Raw genomic sequence first — 24,453 nt, 5'->3', positions numbered from 1 at the left:
GGCTGTGTCGCAGCAACTTTGTATCAGTCATGTCGCCCTCCTGGTGACTGACAGCTACGATTGCCCAATGAGAAGCCACCCTGACCCGAGCAGCGTGGAGCCTTACTTCCCCTTGGGCCAATAGCAGGGGCTCAGAGGGGCGGGATAGCAACCTGAACTTTATCTGGACATGTGACCCGCTTTTAAAAGGGCCGGCCCTGGAGCTGGCCCACTCCCCCTCCGGGCTTTCGCCCGCCCTCTCTCCTTTCCCTCCCCGTTGCGCTCGCCCCGGCTGCCGGTCCTCTCCGCCCCTCCGCGCCCGGGGTGTCATTGGACGGGGGAGACGCTAGCCAACTTCAGGCTGCGTGAGGAAGCCCGTGCAGTCACCTGGGTGCAAGAGCGTTGCTGCCTCGGGCTCTCCCGCTGCAGGGGGAGCGGCACTCGCTGGCCTGGATGTGGTTGGATTTAGGGGGGCTCCGCAGCAGGAGTGTCGTAGCGTCGGCGAGCGCTGCAACAGGTAGACGCCGAGACGGACCCCGGCCGAGGCAGGTGTGTGGGGGTGCGCGGCGGGGCGCCGCTTTCTGGCCTGGGCGTGCGGCCACGGCGCGGAGCGTGCACTTTGCTGGGAGAAGTGGCTGCGTAATTCGGAGGCACAGTCAGTATGGAGCTGTGTGCTTGTTGTTTTGTTTTGGTTTTTCACTTTTCCCCCCCTTTGGCCGCCAGAGGACTATTTTGGGAAAGTTTGGCCACTTTGGATAAATGCCCTCTAACGAGCGGCTTTCAGCCGCTTTTGGCAGTGGGAGGTCTACCACCACCCTTCTCTTTTTCCCCAAGATGAATTTCGGGTCGTTTGCCTTGTACAGTTTTTTTTTGTTTTTTTTGTTTTTTTAAAAAGAACCTTTGGGTAATATTTCTTTCCTCTATCAATTCCAGAAGCACCCAAATCTCAGCTGGAGGTGTAGCTTATTAAGGGCAGTTGAAGGAGATAGAGATCCTGATAGATCGCGCATGAAGGGGGCTCTGGAAATTCACGCATTCCCCGTCCGTTGGTATTCGCGAAACTCTTGAGAGGCTATTCTTTCTGTGGCATCAGTTGGAATTCTAAAGGCAGGGGAGAAGCGATGAAGCTTCCTTTGGTGGCATCGGTACCCTTTTACTGAATTTAGGTGCATGGCTTTTCCTACTGAATTTTTAAAAACCAGGCATAAATCATAATGGTTTATGACGCCCTCGGTTTTAGCTAATATTACGTAGAAGTTAGGAAAACTTTTATTTAATAGCAGACGATTTGGAAACTGCTGAATTTCAAATGCACTAAATTGCCTTTTAACGTTTGTATTTCCATTTCTCTAGGTGCTGTTATTGATATTTACATAGTAATGATAACAGCGTTCTCCATCTGTGAAGTTCTGCTATGAAGTTTTAATTTTGTGTTTGACTTCATGGCACGCTGTCATGGAAATGGTCGAGGAGAGAATTTTAAAAAAATAATCTAAGACGACCTTTTTCCTTTAAGGGAGAAGAAATAGTTTTGTTTGGGGATTTTGGAAAGATCAGGTGGCTCAGTGAATTAGGTGAGTGAATAGAAATCAGGTGCGCTCAGTTCTAACTGGTTCTCCTGTTCTCTTAGGTGACCTTGGGCAGGTTTCTATCATTTACCTCATCTATAAATGAGAAGAAAATAATAATGGTTCTCTAGTGGGGGTGACAGAAAAATAGTTATATACAACAAACTTACAACTATGCAACCAGTGAAAATTGTGAAATCCTAAGATTCTCCTCTTTTAGATGCCATATTTTAGTGAAATAACTATAGAAAATGATGCATTGAAATTGGAACTATGGGGGATATTAAAAGCGAAAGTGTTTTCAGATAAAATACAAATTTGCAGAAGTCTCTGTGAATATTCCTGAAAAAAAACTACTTCCTTATGGAAAAGGACAGTTTAACACAGGATATAAAACATAAAATCTTAAAGTCAGATTTTTCCTTTGCAAAAATAGTATTTAAGAGCATATGCATGGCTTAAAGTAGAACTTCTAGCAGGGCTTTTCCTTACTTTTCTTGTGTGAAATTTCCTTTATATTCTGTGGGGAGGCTATTTGCATGGAAATTAAAGGGTCATAGTAGTTTTTGACTTTGTCCGGAGAAAGTCTCCGTTGTAATCCCCGTTATGAGGGACACACGTTTCATTTTATATAAACTAGGTTTGTATACCAGTATCCTATAGGTTAGTTACAAAAACTGCCCCTTTACCCTGTGGATAGTAAGTTCTATGAGAATCAGATTCACCAACTAGTATTTTTAGTATTCCCTAGTAAGTTCAGGTTGACTGGAATTCTCTTGAAACCACCATGGTTATTAAGCCAATTCATAATAGGACAGCAGCCTGGGTTTCCTGGACAACGTAGGAAATTAATTTCTAACCTGGTCCATTTCTTTACAGAGAAGATGAATTAAAATGATAGGGAAAATTCAGCATAAAATAGTTCAATAAACCTATTTTTAAAAAACATCTGATCTTTAACAGTGTTTCCAGTGGAAGCCATGCAGATGCTAGATGTCCTCCATTCTTCTGTGTTTGCTGCCAACCTTTACTCTGTTTTCTTTGTTGAGAAGTGCATTAGGTTTATAGATGAGAATACCTTAAACAAAGCTAACTTAGATTTCAGCAAAGCCTGTTGCAAATTCTTTAATGATAGTCCTGTCGATAATGTGGTGAAAGGCGGGCTTATATTATGTTATTATTAAGGGAGTTTAAGGCTGACTAAACAGGACTTAAAAAGTTATAATCAGTTGCATGATGTTAGCTGATAAGGTGCTTGTTTGTAGAGTGCTTTAAGATTGTCCTTGCCCACCATCTCCCATAAATAGATTCTCTTCAAATCTTCCTATAGCCTCATAAATCTGAGCTATGATTCCTGCTTTAGGGCAGAGTGACAGGGAAAATGTCCCTTGGAATATCAGTGGGGGTTCTGTGAAAAACGAGTGCAGAGGCCCAATTATGTAGGGAGTGCTGGATTCAGGAGGAAACAGGATTCTGCACTGTGGAGCTGCCCAGGAGTTTTAGTATGCAGCTTTACACTGTGAAACTTCAAAAATGCAGTAAGTGATCATCCTTTCCAAAAGAGAATTTGAACGGTGGATTTTTGGAGAGGGATCTGCCTGGAGATCTCCCTTCAGACTCCGGGAAGATAGACCTAGGACCTGGGGAGAGAAAATGAATGTCAGTGTGGAAGTGGGGAGGGGTGAACTTAGGCAGGCCCTCAGTAAGGGTGCTAGGCAGGCTGACTTCTGGGCATTTGGGTGGAGGATGGTGCAGTTTACGAAGACAGGGAAGGTGGGTTTAGGGACTGGGTTGAGGGGAGAGAGGTGATACACAGAAAGTATTCAGTTTTGAACAGGAATAGACAGACATGTTGCTTGTGGTGATTGATGAATTTGGAGCCAGAACATCCATACCTTAGATATCCGTCTGTTCAAGTTTGGTATGAAGAGGACAATACTCTTAGGTAGGAGTCAAAGAAGCACATAATACTTACTGGTATTTTTCAACCTATGGCTATGACTAAATGGTTTTTTAGTAAAGGGGAAGATGCCAGGAGTAGCCATTTCGGTCCCATTTCACTGTAGGTTTTTTTTTTTCTTCAACTTCTACTTGGCTTTTATCCACACTAAAGTTTTTTTGGCTGGAGTTACCAGATAACCACCTCAGCCTCTGCAATTTGATTTATTTTTCCAGGATTTTGTGATTGATTTGTGTTAGGAATTTGTAGAATAATGCTCTTTCAAGGAAGGAGGCTATGTAATTGGTAGGTTTTAATGGTCATAGTTATTGAGTATTGATTATATTATAATTGTTCAAATTTTTAAATTTGCACTATACTATCAGGTTGGGATGAAGTGGTGAAATTTATAAATTTTCTGCCTCCTGAGACCTTAAATTCTAGTGTAGAATACAGAAAAGTTAGAGGTAGTTAGAATATGCAGACAGTTTGGGCATTAAATTTCATTATAGAGCCTTGTGTTGGCTATTGCCAATTTATCTGGTAGAGTCATCATTTTTTGTGTTAATTAATATAAGTTCTGTAACAAAAGGACTTTCTAGTCTCTCTTTAATGAGGGGAAGGTAGGGAGAATGGAGGTATGAGTGGCAAAGCCAGGGAAAGGATAAGAGGCAGAAAGTAATGTTTGTGCACAGAACTGCAGAAGCAGCATGTTTAAGATCAAGACCTTTATTTGGGTCATAGCTTTTTTATACAACCGAAAGGATTTGATAAATGAATGCATAATAATTTTAAGAGTTTTGTATATTAAAATGTACAAATACAGTTTTTACTGAGAATAAGTTAATTTTCTTTACTGTGGTGCTTCTCAGTGGTGTGTGTGCAGGTTTATTTTGTGACACCCCTCCTCCCCTCAGCCCCAGAAACATTTGGCAATATCTGGAGACATTTTTGGTTGTCACAACTGGGGCAGGTGCTGCTGCTGGCATCTAGTGGGGAGAGGCCAGGGATGTGCTAATCATCTTACAGTGCATGGGACACACCTTCACAGCAAAGAATTATCAGGTCCCAAATGTCAGTAGTGTCAAGGTTGAGATGACCTTGGTGTAGAGAGAGACATGGGATTAAATTCCAGCTCTGCCACTTAGGTTTGTGCCTGTGCCTCAGTTTCCCCACTTGTATCATTTAGATAATAATTTTACCAATCATAAAGGGTTGTTTGTAAGGGTAAATAAGTTAATGTGTGTGAAAGGCTTATATTATTGCATTGAATTATGTAATGCATAAGAATTATGTAATATAGCCTGTTATGATTATTCTGTTAGTGAAATATAGAAAGAGAGCCAATGGATATGATTGTATATCTACAACAATCCTCTGGGCTCCCTGAGGATTGTACCTGTTTTGTTTATCACTATAGATCCAGTGACTGGTTGTAGGCCCAGGATGTAGCACACACTTAGTAAATATTTGTTGAATGAATGAACACGTAAGTTGTCAGGACCCATCCTGAACTTCCTCCATTTACGGTGGAGAATGAAACTGTCTGTCTGTTGGGAGTCTTTTTTAGCAGAGGCAACACTAGGTCAGGCTGCATGTCAAAGTCCTCACCACTATTGAAATACCGAGAAGAGTCCTGTCATTCCTGACATAGCCTCTCTGAGCTATCGACCATCTTAATTAATCAGGATAGATTAATCTTTACTGTTTAGAATTGATATTAAATTATCTTGATCACTAATCCATTTTAAGAAAATCTTATTGTTTTAAAAATGATTCTTAAATTATTTTTCCTGTGATAACTCACTCGATAACTTTATATTGGGAAATGGTAACATTAATCACATTTCCTTACTGTTTTAAATAGAGTCATGTCTTAGATATAAGAAGCAGCTTCCATATGCCTGGAAGATTCCAAAGGCTTAGGAGTTAGAAGATTTAATTTTAAACCTACCTTTGTTACTTATCATGACTTTGACCTTGGGCAAGTCACCAACCTCATTAAGTCCTCAGTTTCCTCTTTGTTTACTTCATGGTCCCCAGGATTACTTTGAATATTTAATAAATTAACATTTTAAAATATTCTTTGCAAACTCTAAAGGATGTATTATAAAAACATGTTACTTTTATTTGGATGCAAAACAGTTTTATATGTTGCTTCTTATAGTCTAGCTTCTGGACAAGTTACAGTCAGTGCTCTGTTGTATCAGCACCTAAACAGGTAACAATTTTAATGACTATAATAAGTAGAATATGTACTTATAGCTTAGTACAGCGATTTTCAACCTTTTTCATCTCATGGCACACATAAGCTAATTATTAAAATTCCGCGGCACATCCAAAAATATATTCTATTTTTTGCCTATCTGACAAAAAAAAATAAGTATAATTCCGATTCATTCATGCCTGATAGCTATTGTGTTGGTTGTCATATTTTCACTTGACAATCTAAGGGAAAAGAGGTCAGTGCCCCTGACTAAATAGTCAGGTATTGCATGTTTTAAAAATTCTTGCCACACACCCTTTTGAAAATTGCTGGCTTAGTAAATGGAATTTAAGAATGTTTTTTAGAGTAATAGTGCTATAAATGTCTCTAATTCAGTTTTTTAATATAAATTTATTTGTTAGCTATGGAGACCAAAGGCTACCACAGTCTCCCTGAAGGTCTAGATATGGAAAGACGGTGGGGTCAAGTTTCTCAGGCTGTGGATCGCTCTTCCCTGGGACCTACAGAGAGGACCGATGAGAATAACTACATGGAGATTGTCAATGTAAGCTGTGTTTCCGGTGCTATTCCAAACAACAGTACTCAAGGAAGCAGCAAAGAAAAACACGAACTACTCCCTTGCCTTCAGCAAGACAATAATCGGCCTGGGATTTTAACATCGGATATTAAAACCGAGCTGGAATCCAAGGAACTCTCAGCAACTGTAGCTGAGTCCATGGGTTTATACATGGATTCCATAAGAGATGCTGACTACACCTACGATCAGCAGAACCAACAAGGAAGCATGAGTCCAGCAAAGATTTATCAAAATGTGGAACAGCTGGTGAAATTTTACAAGGAAAATGGCCATTGTCCTTCCACTCTAGGTCTGAGCAGGCCCTTGAGATCATTTATGTCTGACTCGGGGAACTCTGTCAACGGTGGGGTCATGCGTTCCATTGTTAAAAGCCCTATCATGTGTCATGAGAAGAGCCCATCTGTTTGCAGCCCTCTGAACATGACGCCTTCAGTGTGCAGCCCTGCGGGAATCAGCTCTGTGCCCTCCGCCTCGGCCAGCTTTGGCAGCTTCACAGTGCACAGCCCTATCACCCAGGGGACTCCCTTGACGTGCTCCCCGAATATTGACACTCGAGGTTCCAGGTCGCACAGCCCAGCACACGCCAGCAACGTGGGCTCTCCTCTCTCAAGTCCATTAAGTAGCATGAAATCTCCAATCTCCAGCCCTCCAAGTCACTGCAGCATCAAATCTCCAGTCTCCAGTCCGAACGTCACTCTGCGCTCCGCCGTGTCCAGCCCGGCAAATATCAACAACTCAAGGTGCTCAGTTTCCAGCCCTTCCAACACAAACAACAGATCCACACTTTCCAGCCCAACTGCTAGCACTGTGGGGTCCATCTGTAGCCCCGTCAGCAATGCCTTCAGCTACACTGCTTCTGGCACTCCTGTGGGGTCCAGTGCGGCCCGGGATGTGGTTCCCAGTCCAGACACGCACGAGAAAGGTGCTCCAGAGCTCCCCTTCCCCAAGACCGAGGAAGTCGAGAGCGCCATCTCCAACGGTGTCGCTGGCCAGCTTAACATTGTCCAGTACATAAAACCAGAGCCGGACGGAGTTTTCAGCAGCTCGTGTCTAAGAGGAAATAGCAAATTAAACCCCGATTCCCCATTCTCAGTACCAATAAAACAAGAGTCAACCAAGCATTCGTGTTCAGGCACCTCTTTCAAAGGGAATCCCACAGTAAACCCATTTCCATTTATGGATAGCTCGTATTTTTCCTTTATGGATGATAAAGACTATTACTCTCTGTCAGGAATTTTAGGACCTCCTGTGCCTGGCTTTGATGGTAACTGCGAAAGCAGCGGCTTCCCAGTGGGGATTAAACAAGAACCAGATGATGGGAGCTATTACCCGGAGGCCAGCATCCCTTCCTCTGCCATCGTTGGTGTGAATTCAGGTGGACAGTCCTTTCACTATAGGATTGGTGCTCAAGGCACAATATCTTTATCACGAGCGGCTAGAGACCAATCTTTCCAACACCTGAGTTCCTTTGCTCCTGTCAATACACTAGTGGAGTCGTGGAAATCACATGGTGACCTGTCATCTCGAAGAAGTGATGGATATCCGGTCCTAGAGTACATTCCAGAAAATGTGTCAAGGTAAGTTGGCTTTTTCTTCATTTTTGAAAATCATGATTTTATAAAATGTGAAAGGTTAGCATTACACGTACAGTTGACAAATTAAACACGTTTCAGTTTACTGTTTACTATTAATGTATTCAGGATGGTCATTTAGTGTTCTCTGCTGCTTGTTGGTATAATGTTACTACTTTTTTAAAAATAGAGAAACAAAAAGTTCTTAAAATCTCTTAGAAAATATTTGTGTTGAATTTGAAGGAGCCTATATACCTATATAGGTGTCTCCCCCCACCTCCTGCCGCCACGTTGCCTGTTGCAGATATTTGGAAAAAGTTTGTTTTTTGCTGTGTGTATCTAGGTTTACTTTAGTAGACTAGTGCCAGATATATTTATTTTTTTTTTTTACTTTTGCTGGATACTGGTTCACTAATATTGCTTTAAATTAGTTTCTTTGTTGTTTTAGTCTTCCCTTTTTTTCTTTTTCTTAGCTTTCTTTATTAATCACTTCATTGACTGTGAAAAATGAAATTGAACCCCAAATCTGTCACCCACAGGCTCCCCACTCTCCTTGTCCTTTCCCAGTGAGGTTAATTGTATGTAAGTTGTGGTTTTCAATATAAATAAACCATTTCCTTAACATTTTGAGGGCTTTTAAAGACTCAGCACAGCTAAAATGACTAAGTGGACAGTCTTGCTTTCTTACTCCTATTGGAAGTGAAATATGTCAATGCAGTTTTGAATTGGTATATTTGTAACTTTTAAGATCTGCAAGAAGACATACATAACTTACTGTAAAATATCTCCTGGCTTTCCTTGTTGTAGATAGCATACTGTATATATTTATAAAAACAAGGAAAAGATTTTAGGTATGACGAAAGGTGGTTCTAAGTTATATAATGAATGCTTGCATTGGACTTTGCTTCAGTACTATTTTTATTACATGGTTGTAATAAATGATTCCTTTATTGGACATATAAAGAATAGATTCTTAGATATAGTTTATTCTTTTGGCGCCTAGGAATATATGAATATTTTCCTTAGAAAATAATTTTGTGGGTAATATGTCTAGGCTACAGGATTTATGTGTGTTCCTGTATCTTTCTCCTTCCGTTTAGGTTTCTTTTGCCAAACCAAGAGCAAAACTTTAACTTGTGGATTCTTTTCCTCATCATTGACTCAAACCTGACTCCTCTTGCTTTTATGGAAGCAGACATTCCATAAAAGACGCGTTCTTACGTTTTAGTGCTGCCTCTCTCTCTCAAACTCTGAACTCCAACAGGCGTCAGGACACAGCCTCTAGCTTTCATCGGAACCGAACTCGGCGACTGCCCTGCTATTAGTGATCTGATTTACCTTTAGAGAAGGAAATTTTGTACATATTGTAGATATTTTGGTAAGTGATGTCACTTTTAGTGAGTTAGTATGAGGGAGTGTGGCCTCATAGTTAAGAGTATGGCTTCCCTGGTTGAAATCCCAGCTGTACCACTTAATTGCTTCATGTCTCTGTGCACCTCCCTTTACCTCTCTGGGCTGTAGTTTTCTTATCTGTAAAAAGGGGATTAAATAGTACCCATCTGAAAAGCAGTTAAGACAACTGAGTTAATTTATGAGAAGCACTTTGACTGTCACATGGTATGTAGCATACGTTCTGTACATTTTAGCCATGGCTGCCAATTTAATTACATCTTAAGGGTTTTTCACAATCTTTAGTTTCCATTTCTTTAGTTTTCTTTTTCTTCGTTATAAGAAATTCAAGAAAATAATTGTAAAGAAGTATTATGTACATAGTTAAAAGAAGTATTTGTCAGTAATTCTTATGATTAAATTCCACTCTGATTAAAAATCTTGTGATTGGGCGCCGTACATTTGCTACTGCATTTCTGTTTATGCTTTTTTAGTTGACTCATGAAGCACCTCCTGATGGTCTAGCCTTAAACATATTAATGAGAATCAGTGACCTTGAACTTCCCTTGCTTTTGTGGGCACTGGAGGCGTTGTCTGGTGTCTGAGTATTCCAACATGCTCTATATATGTGTTAGCAGTCAGGGGATTCGTTTTGTTTACATATACGCTGGTATTGTACCAGTTAATATAGGTTTTCCAAAAAATTTAATATCAAAGCTCTAATGTTATTCGAAGTCTCTTATAGATTCTTTACAGCTTTTCCTCGGGAATATTATCCAGATCTATCTGTTTTGGTCATCCTTCTCAGCATAAAGGCTCAAAGATCAGAAGATACTTAGATCTTTTTCTAGATTGTAGTCTATATGTTCTAATATTTAATTTAACCTCATCCAAGCTTCATTATTGGCCTCTTATTTTGTGTCCGTTGGACCAAAATCCAACATTTTTGCCTGTTTCATAATTTATAATGATGATTCCCCATTCCAGGAACTGTTGAATAAATTAATGAATTAAAGGTTGTAAAGAATCAAGGTAGTGTGTAACCCCTGGAGGTTTTATAACATCTTTATCTTTTCATTGAACTCTATATTAAACTGTTTTCTAGTAGATCTCAAAATACAGTTTGAGATTCCTGAGACCTCATGGGGTGGGGACTTACGAAGTCAAAAATTATGCATCGGAAAAAGATCCACTGAAGATGGAAGATAGACCAATGAGTTTTAATGGAATAGTGTATGAAAAGCTCATGGATAATGCTTTCAGATTCCATATGGCAACTAACTTTTAAGACACTACTTACTGTCAGTTTTCAGTGTGGTATCAAAGAGTCTTATCTGCACTTATCTGAAAAGACCATTTAAATGCTCCTCCTTTTTCCAACATCATATCTGGGGGGCCCAGATTTTCTTTATATACTGGAGTCAAAACATGTCACATCACTGCATATTGAATGCAGAAGTAGATATGAAAATCCAGCTGTCTTCTATTAGGTGAGGCAACAGACTTGCAAAAATGTAAAACAGGGCCTATCTTACAAGAGTTTTCATTCTGGAAAATACAGCTATTTTTACATAAGATATGTTTGTTAATATGTAATGGCTTCTTTTTAAATAATGTAAAATAAATTTATAATTTCTAAAAAATGTAAATATCAGTAGGTATAATTCATATAAACTGAAGCTCTTTGGTATCCTCAGTACATTTCAGGAGGCGAAAGGTATCTTGAGACTCAAAAGTTGAGAATTGCTGGCATATGCTGTTCTATCGATGCAATAGCTGTTAACGAAGAAAAAAGATACTACTTTATTTGTGTTAGCCTTACTGACGGTTATGCCCAGGAAGGAGCGCCCTATTCAAATAAGAAAGATGATTCTCATCTAGATTAGTTTTTCAAGCTGAGAAAAATGAGTCATGGCTGGGAAGTGCATGTTGCTGTCTTTTCAGGCTCTGGGCAGTCTGTGAGAGTGGTGACGGAAGTCATCTATCTGTTAATCATTTCCAGTGACTGGATTGTCTGAGCGCCACATTGTAAAGTAAATTATGGCAAAAGCTGAATGTAAAGCTCTTAGGATGGACACTGGACCTGCCTGTGGCATGTAGATTGGCTTTCCCCTGTAGAGCTTGGACACAAACAGAGCTGTAACCTTGAGCGAGTCATGATTTCTCACAGCCTCAGTTTCTTTATTTTAAAGAGAACAACTTGAACTAGATGCTCCCTAAGGGTCTGCATCCCTTAACATATTTGCTAATGTGGTTTCAAGTATGTTTTAATCACCAAGGCTAGCTCTGTAGTTTCCAGGGTAGTCCAGATAGAAAAATCATGTACATTTAAAAGTAAAAGCAAGTAGGCATGGTCTATAATTTTACTTTGAAAAGCAGAGTTTTTAAATCAGATCTTTCCTTTTGCAAAGTTTGACACTCTGAATTTCTTGGTCTTTTAATTTACACCATTCCTTTTGGAAACAGGTTTTTCTGTTGACATAACATTGGGTGTTTTTGGTGATAGGGGTAGTCACTTTGATAGCATCATAACACTATACTAAGATAGACTTAGACTTTTGGATGTAAAGTTCACTCTTTCAAAGGGCATATTCTGGTAGGTTTCAAGACAAGCAATCAAGTATTTATCTTAATATATGCTGCATTTTTTTTCATGGTAGAGTGAAACAATTTAGTAAATAACCTACACTTATTTTTTTATTTTTCAAATGTCCCTAAAGTTTTTTGAAACTCACTTTCTATAATAAACCAACATCTTCAGAATTCAAGGTGTTTGTCACAGAGTTTTCCCTGTCTCTTAGTAAACTTTCTGAGTAAACCCTTGAGCTGTAACTATCTTTGTAATGCATAGGATGAAAGATTGATGGGTTTTGGGGTAAGGGGAGAGATTGATTGATTATTAGTGCTTGTTGTAACAAATAAATCCATTACAGAATTACATAGGTCATTTGAAAATGAAAACATGGAATTTTCTTTTTATTATTATTTGTCTCATAATATTTTGATTTTGAAGTTGCTAGTGTCCCTAGAATTCCTCTAGGTTAGTATTCTAAATATTTTTAGAAATGATCTCCAAATGAGACTTGCCTCTCCTGATGATTCATTCCCTTTCATTCACCTGTGGTATTTCTGGTGAGAGTGATGATAATTTTATTTAAAAAAAACCCCCACACAAACCTTACTGGTTTTTAATCTACAAATCACTATGTATAGTGTGCTTTTATGCATTTTGTTTTTGACATCACAAGTATTCTTGATTTATACGTTAGTATGTCTACTTTTTATCATCTAAAATATTAGTACACTTTGAACTGTTTACTTCATACCTTAAAAAGTTGATAAAAGTCATGGTTTCAGATAAATCAACTCAAAGTATTCAACTTCAGACAGTTTCCACACTATCGACACGCTGAAACTAGGACCTGACATTTATTGATTATTGATTATGCCTTTTGCAATATTGAAATTCTGGGTGTGTCTCACCTTTTCTATAGCAGACACTATATTGATCACTGTAACTTAGGAGTAACGCTTCACTTCCCCTTAGTGCTTTGATATCATTAATTTTTTTTCTCTGAAATAATACTTTTTTCCCTAGGCTTTCAACTGTTGCTGTAGGTTCCTATCACTCACCTACTGATAAAATTTCAGCTCTGCTGCTAATTTATTATTTCATTTACTAAATTCAAATCAAGATGAAAATATTGGCTTTTTGATTATGTTTAAATATAAGCCATTAAATTGTATTTTTTTGTGGACCTTTTTATAAAATTATTAATGAAAGTCCAGGAAATATAAGTATGTTAAGTGGATAATGTCTTCATCTTAAACTTTAGAATTTCTAGTATTAAACTTGTCAAGTACAGGTTTTGTTTTCAGTTTTAGGAGTTATTTTGTTTTTTTTTTTTTTTTTTTTTTTTTTGGTAAGGTATTGATGAAGCTAAAATGTAATACATATAAGAGTGTGTTACTTAATTGATATTCTGTAAACCTCTGGATTTATGATTAGTGGTATAGCCAAGGCCAAAATTTCATGTAGAAAAGAGGTAGAAATTGCTTGTATTTTATGCAAGAAATAGAAAACTCTAGTCTCAGGTAGTAAAGATGAAAAACAAAAGGTAATTTGAATACTTAAAAAGTTAATACCCTAGTGAGAGAGTGAGATAATGACTTGGGATCTGAATTCATAACTGTGGCTATAGCTTAATTCTCCTAATGATGACTGCTTTGTTGGTATTTAACCTCACCTTATACAAAAGTAGGTTGACAGTTGTTCCTATGGAAAATGGTACAGTAATTAATAATAATACAATAATAAACTCTTTGTTTCATGTACTCCCACTGTAAGCCTACTTTCGCCCCCACCCTGTATATTAGGAGTTGTTGAGACAAATGTACAAAAATTGCCACCTAAAACTGAATGACATGTTTGTAATGGGCAAAATCAACTCTGGGTATTCTGATAGGCAAAGGCTGTCTAGGCAAGTCTTGGAAAATGGGGAGAAGGGAAGTGGTTGTGTTTAAACTTAGTCTTGAGAAATGTGCAGGGGTTGGGGGTGGGGCACTTCCCGGTGGAGGGAGTTATTTGAGCAGAACCCTGGAGATGGGCAGAAAACACTGAGCGTCCAGCTGTGTTGTGTGGTTGGCTGTGATGGAGGAGGTTGAGGGGAAGAAAGCCTGGAAGAGGTTAGTTGGAACTAAAAGGGCATGGAACTTGAAAGTCACACTAAGAAATTTGTACTTAATGGTGGATAATGAGGAGCTATTGAAATGTTGGAACGGGAAGTGGCATGAGCTGAAGTGCACTTTGGAAAGACCTTAATTAGGCAGCGGTGGTGGGGTGGATCTGAGCAGAAAGAGCCTTGTTAAGAAGTTATGGCAACAACCCAGTAGGATGGGAACCTGCTTCTCTGGAGCAGGATGTTGGGGGTGGAAAAAGGAGACAGATGTGAGAGATTACAGAAGAAGCCTTTGTAGGAGTGGATTTTCATATAAAAACCTTAATAATCGCACACAGAAAAATTGAAAGTCCATTAAAAAGAACTATAAATAAGGACATTCTCCCACATAACCACAATAAAACTATCAGAGTCAAGAAATTAACATCTACTTCATAGACATCATTATGGTTTTGCCAGTTGTCCCAATAAAGGCTTTTCTAGCTAAAGGATCCCATTCAGAATTGCGTCTTGTGCTTAGTTTTCATGTCTCTTTAGTCTCCCTCAGTCTGGACAGTTCCTCAGTCTTTTCTTGATTTCAATACTTGACAACACTTTCAAAGATCAAAGGCTAGTTATTTACTAAAAAAGTCCCTTCGTCTGGGTTTATCGCATGTTTCCTCAGGGTTAGATTTAGGTGAAGCAGTTTGGGCAGGAATATCACCAACGTGAGGCTGCATTCTTCTCATTGCTTCCTGCTAGGTGACGAGTGATTTCCCTTTGCACCATTACGCGTCCACTTGGATCACTTGTGTCTTGCCTTAATGGCTTTAGCACTAAATTGTTGAGGAAGGAGAGGAGTTGATATCTGAGTAGAAGTGGAGAGTAAAGTATATGTAAAATTAGTGGAAAACTCACATATTGTGAGCTTGATTATCATGGATAATGATGTACAATTAAGAGCTATGCAGAGATCAAGAAGAAGTGGTGATTTCCCTTGGTTATAGGAGTTCTAAGTTCCAGACTCTCTGATTGGAAGGATTCTCCATATAGGTGGAAATGCTGTTCTGGAGACGTGAGAGGCCTCTTCTTAGAAGTGGCAATTGAGGGGGGTCAATGTGGGTACTTTTGCCCAGGCAGAGAATGTGTATAGTGACTCAGGTATAGTTTAAAGTGCATTTTGCTAGGAATTTGGAGGAAGAGAACCCATTTAGAAGATGAACAATACATCCTAATAGAAGAGACAGAGAGTTGTTTAGAGAGAATCAAGATTTTGCCAAGTCATGGATGCCACAGGGAAGAATCTTTTCCAAATTAGAAGGGCTCTTAGGGGCTCTCTAAGCCCTGCCCTCTGTGGGTACAGATTCTGAAATTAAGGCCCAGAGAGATTAACATGCCTTTTCCACTATCCTATAAAACAGTAAGAGCATGGGGAGCAAGAATCCTGCCCTTCAGTCTGTTACATTTTCCTTTCCTTCCAGTAGGAGATGGCGTTTCAACACCCCATGATAGGGCTGGAAAGACGAGGAGTTAGATGGAATCATTGATGACAGATGGGTGCCGATGATTTTCAAGAAGCAATTCTGTCCAGTGGTGAGAACAGGGATCAGACTGTGCTTAGCTAAGGACTCAGCAAAGAAGAGGCAAGGCTTGGGGGCTGTGGGCATGGTGTTTGCTCTTGGTAGGCATGTGTTTGGTGGTAAAGAGAAAGGGGGTCGAGGGAAGAGATGGTATCGCAGCAACCGCAGGATCGGAGTAAGGGTTCTGTTGGACAGGGAAGAGGGCAGTGGGCCTGTGCCGAACCTGACATTGAAAATGTAAGAGGGAGGGAAGATAATTGATGGGCTGTGTCCCAGGAAGGTGAGAATAGAAATGAGACTTCAGTTAGCCTTAGAGGCAGATCTTTACTGCCAGATTGATCCAATGAGTGTAAGCAGTTGATGGCAGCTAGTGTCGCAGTATCAGATATGGAAACCGAAGATCAGAAAGTACATATGTGATTTGCCTAAGGCCACGTAGCTCAGGTAAATAAATGACTGTACAAAACTCAAGTTTGAGAAGAAAACGGAATGTCCTAAAAACACAGGCAGCCACATGGTTCCTTTAAAAACATAAATCAGATTATGTGGCCGATATAAAGCCCTCTGGCTACTTCTCATTGCAAGCAGTATAAAGTGGACTGACTTAGGGTTTGTAAAGCACTAACTAACTTATCAGGCTCCCGCCCAGATGTGGTACCTGTTTCCTCCTGGCTCATGCCCCACTTTGACCTATCTGTGATTCAGATGAACTGCACCCCCTTTCTTCTGGGGGCTTCTGTACCTTACTGTTCCCTCTGCTAAGAAATCTGTGCTTCCAGATTTTGGTTTCCTGCCCCTTCTTGTCACTTATGATTTTCTCTAACATCCCTTTCTCAAAGAGGTCTTCCTTGACCATTCTATTTATAGTGGTTACACCCCCACCTTCTAACACATCACCCACTTCTGTTGTCTTCGTAGCACATGCCTAACAGAAATCACCTCCGTTTATTTACACTCCCCTAATTAGAATGTAAACTTCCCGAGGGTAAGGACCTCATCTGTCCTATTTACCAGCGTACATTTACCATCCCTCAAACAGTGCCAGGTACATCGTTGATGTTCAGTAAACCCTGACTGACTGACTGAATGAATGAATGAATTGGTTATTTGGGGGCAGGTATGTACCTGGGGTGACTAGATAAGTGTAGGTGATTGTGTAAGATTAATAAAATTATTTTTAAATAACAATGAGAGTTCTACTGAGTTTAGTAAAAAATCGGCATATTTTTAGGATTGTCACAAAATAATCAACAGATGCTGTTCTTGCTTTTTCTGATCTCAACGTAATAGTGTGTATTGGTGTATGCCAAGCTAAATGGCGACATATTCTTAGTCTTTATTATGAGGTCATTTATTTATGTTTAATTTACAAACTGTAAAATTCACTCTTTTAGATGTGTAATTCTATGAACTTTGCCAAATGCATAGTCACATAATCACCACCCATTTAAAACAAAACAGTTCTATCACCCTCAAAATTCCCTATGTTGCCCCGTCATAGGCAACCTTTCTCACCCCCAAACCCTCATGACCATTTACATGTTCCCCCACCTCTGTGGTTCTGTTTTTTCTAGATTGTCCTACAAATGAAATACTTTATGTAGCCTTTTGATTCTGGCTCCTTTCATCTCTTCCCCTGCTGATGGACATTTGTTTTTCCCCCGTTTTTTGGCTATGTAAATATTTACATATAATCTCCGTATGGACAACGCTTTGTTTTTCTTCAGTAAATACTTACAAGTGGAATAGCCAGATCTTATGATAGGTGTAGGTTTCATTTTTAAGAAGCTGTCAAACTGTTTTCCAAAATGTACCATTTTACATTTGCAGCAGCAGTATGTGAGAGTTCTCGCTGTTAAGTCCTTGCTGACACTTGAGAGGGTCCGTCTTTTTAATTTTAGACATTATAATAGCTGTACAGTGATATCTCATTATGGTTTAAATTGGCATTTCTTTAATGCCCAAATAATACTAAATATCTTTTCATGCACTTAACTTGTCATCTATATGCCGCATTTTCATGCATATTAATTCTTTCGCTCGTTTTTATTGGGTGGTTTTCCTCTTTTTGAGTTCTCTTATCAGTGTATTTTAATTTAAGCTTTTTGATTTATGACCTTGAACTAAAAGAAAAGTAGCTACTTAATATTCAGTATTCACAGAGGGAAAAATAATAGGTAATTTTGAAATTATTTAGCACCTACTGTCCTCTTAATGTGGGTGAACAAACCACATGAATGTGGAACAACCCAAATGTCCCGCTGTACCCCATCTAGGGGGAGGTGACGTGCGTGAGTGCGGACAGCCTTCTTTGTAATTGTTCCCTAATCATGTGTTTGGCCGTGGGATGCAGATGAAAACTCTTTCCAGAGATTGGAAAAGGAAGAGTTCCATGTGGGCTAGACTAGTCAAGGAAAGCTTCATGTGGAGCTGAGATTTCCATTGACATCTGAAGATTGGTGGTGTGTAGTGAACAGTAGAGAGGCATTAGAGGAATAAGTCAGAGCACAGGTCAGGTGTGTGGACAGAGGGCGAGAGACATCAGCTTGGAGGGGTTTAATGGTAGTTGGGGAAATCTATAGAAATCTGTGAGTGCTAATAAGATGTGTTTGGCACTTTTAATATAGCCCCATTAATGACTTTTTAAAGGCAGTGAATGACATAAAAGGGCAGAAAGGTCAATCTGGTAAGGGAGATTAGAAATAGTGACAAACCGAAAATGCAGCCGAAGAGCTATCATATTGGTAATTCAGGCTGAGTGGATAAGGGCCTGAGTGGTTGGAGTGGTGGGCAAGGGATCGATATTGGAGACATTTTTAAGAAAGAAAGAATTGAATGCCAGAGTACTTGACCCAAAGCCTGTTCCTTTTCCACTATTACACTAAGTCATGTGTGCTAACAGCCCACAAATAGTAGATTGCCAAGGAGTTGGAGGGAAGAAAAATGCAGTTTCATAGTAATAAGGAGAAAAACTTAAGCTAAGTATGACTCTAAGAGAAAATAAGTGAGATCATTTTGTTATTTGGATTAAGGTAAAGCTTGGTAATTTTGATACCAAAATAGAACTTTATATTAGACTTTGGAAAAAATGTCCCCCGGGAAATGGAAACAGGAAGAACCAAGTTCTGGTTTGACAAAATTGGAAGGCAAACTGGTGAATGATTATGGAAATGAATTAGACATAGTGACATATGGAGTTCTGATATGCATGCACAGGGAAGGGGTCAGAATCTCAGCTTGTTTGGAAGCCCCTTTATTGTGTCTTCCAGTAACTGGTGTTTGAATCCATTGTGTTCTTTCCAAAAGTGGAACTGGGCTTATTTTCTTCCATCACATGTATAGTTTGTAATTGCCTAAAACATACTTTTTACCTGATAAGTTTGAGAAGAAATTCCAAGTGCAAAGTTTGAGAGTTTTGAGATGTAATGGGAGTAGATACTCTTTAATTTATTACGTTTAGATTCTCACTGTATTTTTTTAAAATATGTTTTTATTGATTTCAGAGAGAGGAGGAAAGGGAGAGATCGATAGAAACATCAGTGATGAGAGAGAATCATCGATCAGCTGCCTCCTCCACACACCCCCTACTGAGGTTCAAGCTTGCAACCAGGACATGTGTCCTGACTGGGAATCGAACTGTGACCTCCTGGTTCATGGGTCGATGCTCAACCACTGAGTCACACTGGCTGGGCTCTCACTGTATTTTTTAAATGGGGATCATGTTCAGAGAGGCTTTCGTTCTTGGAAATGTGAAGGTATTAGTGAAGAACTTATGGTCATACAATTTAAAGTGTTTTTTCCTCCATTTCTCTGTTATTTTCTGATGCAGTTAAGGTTAAGTGTACATTAAGGTATTCCTTTGGGACTTCTGGAAGCATTTTTAGTTTTCTATATGTAATAGAAATATGATAATTTTCTGGATATGGACCCAGCCTTGGTTGCTATGATTCAGGTGAAAACAGCATTCTCCCTCCTTCCCTCTTAAATACTGTGTTTTTTTTTTAAGAGAACTGAAGAAATTAACAGATGCTTATAGAAGGGGAAGGTGGAGTTATAAACACAGCAACCTTTCATGGTGAAAATTTGAAGCTGATAGCTCTTACATTCCTATGACTTCTGAAACACTTAGGTCCATGGTGGCTCTTCGATGTCCATTAGCAGGGACCCTCCTGTTTTTGAGCTAATGTTCAAGTATACTTATGTGAACTGTGCCATTTTTGAAGGATGGATTTGTTGCCAGTACCATAGAATGGAAGAAGAGAAGACTAGAAATCTAACTGTAAACATGGCCTAGCCTGTGTGATTTTATAACAATGATGAAATGTGCTTAACAAATATAATTCTTGCCAGTACTACCCTCACAGAAATGATCAGATTGAGTATTTTGAGGGTTTTAAGGACAGTAGACATTATGACAAGTTGTTTTAAAAAACAGTGTTTTACTTAATGAGGAAAAATGTGTAAGTTTTCACGAATACATCAGAATCTGTGCACAGTTAGTCTCTTCTAGACATGTGGCTGATGGTGCGCATGCTGACTGAGTTATTCAAGGCCCTTCATCAGTGAAGAATGATAAAAGTTTGCTTGTCATGCTATGATGTTTCAATTGCTTAGTTTTAAAAGAGGGGATGCCCTTTCCTGTCCTCAGTTTAAGAGAGGACAGAGATGCATGATTATAAGACAGGAAATGTGGAGAGTTTTAATGCACTACTACCTATAAATAACCTAATGAAATACCAATTCTATTTACTCAACTCCCTGGAATCTAAAACAACATGGACATTAAACCACTTAATCTGAGAAAATTCTAGAGATGGATGGTGGTGGTGGTTGCACAATAGTGTGAATTTACTTAATGCCACTTAATTGTACAATTAAAAAATGGTTAATATAGTAAATTTTATGTTATATGTATTTTATCACAATAAAAATAGCACTTAATCCTAATAAAAATGGGAGTGCCTTGCATTTATGAAATTTGATACACAATAAAATATACCTAGGTGTACTAAAAGTCCAGCAGAGACCAGGTCATGCTTGGCTTTGACACTTCTGCACTGTCTAATAAGTACAATCTCATATACACGCTGTGTTTAATACTGACTTTTATTCAACAAGCATTTATTAAGCTCTTGATCCTGTCAAAGCATCGTTCTGGGTATGTGGTCAGCAAGGATGAGAAATTTCTCATCGTTTAGGACACCCAGTCTAGATACAGCCAAGATCTCATTGCAAAGTAGATTTTGGTAAGTGTTTTTCTGGATGTACCAAATAATGTTTTGAGAACATGGGGAGGGAATACTTAGAAATTAATTATTACTTTCATTAATAAAATTACATGATGGCCATAACTGAATTGAATGTGGTTAGTCAGAACTCTTGGTTTGTAAACAGCACAGAAAATCATCTCATACTAGCTTAAACAAAACAGAATTTCTTGGCTCAAAAATGGGAGAAATTCAAGGGGCAAACCTCAGGCTTGGCTAGATCCCAGGTTTCAAATGGTAGTGTCATAAATTTCTTTGTCTTTCTATTGGAGCTTTTGTCTTTCTGTTCAACTTTGGTTCTAGGAGGTATGGCCAGTATCACTTTGGGCTTGTCTTTTCATTAGTCATTGATCCTGGTGAAAGGAATAGCCACTTTCTTAATAGATTCTAATTGGTCTGACTTGGGTCTCACATCCAAGTCAGAGATGGTGTATGTGTGTACATGTATGCGCGTGGGGTGGGGGTGTTTGGCCTCACCCAGTCCTGTGGACTGAGAACGCAGGAAGATGTTTCTCCAAAGTGTTCTCAGCAAACAAACTCTGTACTCTATTAGTAGTTTCAAAAACTGATCATGTAGTTGTTTATTAATTATTCCTTATTTAAACAGAAACATTGACCCCAATGCTTGATTCTCTAAGCATTGTCATTCATAAGAATTTTTACTATCATTGAAGTGAACTACCTAGTAATACTGAGAATTTGAGGAGATGGAAAACTGATGATTGGAAAAGGTTAATGCGGCCTTTTTTTTTTCTTTTTTTTTTTCTCAGAAGGGAGGAAGATCTGATAGTCTATTTTGTGGAGTACATTTACAGATGCTGTAATGATGAGAAACCTTAGTAGTAGACAGAATGTGTTCCAAGAACAGTATACTGCAGATTCGGTCTCATTCTCTGATATGTAGGGAAAATTGGCATTAATATAACTCTAAAAGGCTCATTGAATTGACCCCATTAATAAACAGGTCCCTAGACCACCCAGAGCTGTTTATCATTGTCCACCTAGGAGCCCCGAAGAGGTGTCTGTTCCAGTATTTTCTTTGGCCTGTCATTGAGAGCTTCTGCCATTCTTGCTACAAAGATATTTTCTTAGTGTTTGAGAATTACTAAGAAAATGAAGTTATATACCTGCTCACCAGTATTATATACATAAGTACTTACACATAATTTTGCATATGGCTTCAGAAGGTTGATGGATCATTTCACAAACCCATGGACTCCAGGTTAAGAACCACCACTCATCTCGGCCATTATTAAAATTATAACTATATAACTACATAAAAGGACAGTAGTGATCCACTACCAATAGAACATTTATCGTTGAAAGTGCAATCTGAAGAGTTTGTTCAACAGTAGTGCTGGGTTATACCTTTGGTCACGTCATCTTACCTTGCGGTAAGTCCCATGAACTGGAGAATGCTCTGCGGCTCGTAGAAACAGGCCAGAGATTTCAGTTGATCTGATTGTTAATATCGGATAAGTTGAAAAAGATGAGGCTCAGTAAGCTCAGAGATATTGACAGGTAGAGACAGCATTTTTTTTAGGAAGGATATAATCAGAAGTCAGACTAATCTTGGTAAATTGGAGAAAATATAAGAAATAAAATATATAAGAGAATGGTGATGGATAGGAACGTCAGCTTTGGGGTCACACTTCCGCTTGCTTGTTGTATGACCCTGGGCAAGTTCCTTGATCTCTCTAGCAATGAGTTTCCACATCTTTAAAATAGTGACAATAATAGTCCTTACCTCCTGTAGCTATTGGGAAACTCATCTGAGCTAATCCATATAAAGCACATATAGTGAGTGTTCAGTGAAAATCTTAGTTCTTATTATTCTTGATTTTTATTATTACTTTCACCTAGAATTAAAATAGAGGAATAGGAACTATATGGATAAATAATTACTCATATGAATGTATGACCTAAGAGATTCCATCATGAAAAGAATTAGCAATGCAGATTTAATAAATTCGGCCACAAAACTAACATTATTTAAGAGAGAGGAAATCCCTCTAATTCTTTGTGCCCTCATGAGATCCTTAATTGTGAACTCCATTCTTCTCTAAATTCCACAAACAGAGATTATTATGAAGGTGGTTTAGTGATTCTCAACTCTTTTAGGACAGTACAAATGAAGCTTAATATTTGTATATATCGCATACTCCATGGCAGATTTGATTTAAAAGCAGCATTGCGTGGGTATGTGTGTGTGGGCAGTAAAGCAAATAGCACCACGAGCTTTTTGTTTTGGTGATATTCATAAAAATCAATACTTGGCATAAAAATATTATTCACTAAGAGTTGTTTATTATGGGCTGTAGCATAGATAAGGTGGGCTGCACAGTGATACACTGCGATGGTTTCAACTCCCACTTCTTCTCCCACTTGAGAAAACTTCAGAATGCAAATGAGTGAGTGGCTGTATTATAGGAAGAATCATGAACCTGTTCAGTGTTTCTGTTTTCAAAGGAAATAATTCACAAACGTCTTTGTCATTATTTTTATTAACAAATTACTTGACACATAGGATCACACCCTGTTGTATGGTAGTCTGGTTACTGAAGGCCTAAGCGGTCAGTAAAAATGTCAAAAATCCCTTCCCCTCCTCCACACAGTTAAAAATCGCTAACTGTAATAATGCTTTTCAAATGTAAGAACTATTAAGCTGATGATACCAAATATAGAGTTACTGTCTTCTTTGGACAGCAGGAAAAAAACAAAACAAGAAGAAACCCTGTTGGAGATTTAGATCAGCTATGAAAAATCTGATGACTTCCCATTATTGTTAAACATTGGGTTAGAATTACTGTTCAGGGAAGGCCCATGGCAGCTTTTAGTCTGAGAGTTTACAAAGGTAAGAATAACTTTCATGTTTGAGAGGTTTTGATGTGGCTATTACCAGATAGAAGTGTCTTAGATTTTGACTTCTCCTCAGATTGAGTAATTCTGTTGTAATAAATCAGCATATGTTGCCATCTTGTCTAAAAACTACATGAGGATAAAAACATATTATGTAAAACCATCTATAATATCAAGTCCTTACAGTTCCACTGTTTAAGATTTAATGCCAACACCATACACCGGATAATTTCCAGATGGCTTAAAGAGAAGCTCAATCTAGAAAAACATTTAGTTGAACACATATCTGACTCCTGGGTAGAGAAGTAGTTTGTAAGACTGGAGCAGTGGAAGAAAGCACACACACATAAACTCAAAATTTCGATTATATAAAAATTCAAACTACCTGTATGCCAAATAAAATTAGGATAAAAGATGAGAAATTATTAGAGAGATTAGGTTAATTAGCTCTAGGTAATATAAAGAGCTAATGCAAATCAATAAGAAAACCATGAAGACTTCCAGTAGGAGTGGGAGGAAAAAGGCAAATAACATGAACATAGAAACGCAAATACAAAGAATATAGAAAAGCAAATACAGATGGGGTATGAGAACTTCTGAACTGTTTAGTCATGCTAGTAGATAGAATGATGGAAATTAAGACAATTAGATAGCATATTTCATCTGTCGGATTTTCAGAGAAGAGAACAAAGGATGGATAGATGTATACGTCTGAAAGATGTCAGCGGGGGGAGTATAAAACAGAGACAATTTGTCAGCATGTGCCATCAGAAGTAGTGTAGTGTAATTCCAGAGCACGGACTCTCCAGCGAGATGGCCTTGTATGAATCTCAGCTTTT

At 38.7% G+C, this 24,453-nt stretch overlaps 1 protein-coding gene across 1 annotated transcript in view; it reads left to right on the top strand.

The window, feature by feature from the left end:
* The first annotated feature begins 411 nt into the window (after positions 1-411).
* Positions 412-24,453, top strand: part of NR3C2 (nuclear receptor subfamily 3 group C member 2) — a 283,104-nt gene continuing 259,062 nt past the window's right edge. Inside the window, exons 1-3 of the mRNA XM_087816506.1 lie at positions 412-528; positions 5,654-5,707; positions 6,115-7,867. Of these exons, the coding sequence (XP_087672632.1) occupies positions 6,117-7,867 (1,751 nt within the window). The 5' untranslated portion in view covers positions 412-528; positions 5,654-5,707; positions 6,115-6,116. The remainder of the gene's footprint in view (positions 529-5,653; positions 5,708-6,114; positions 7,868-24,453) is intronic.

Source organism: Miniopterus natalensis, chromosome 4, assembly GCF_054644295.1.
Source record: "Miniopterus natalensis isolate mMinNat1 chromosome 4, mMinNat1.hap1, whole genome shotgun sequence".
Lineage (NCBI taxonomy): Eukaryota > Metazoa > Chordata > Mammalia > Chiroptera > Miniopteridae > Miniopterus > Miniopterus natalensis.
This window is presented reverse-complemented; position numbering and strand designations above follow the sequence as displayed.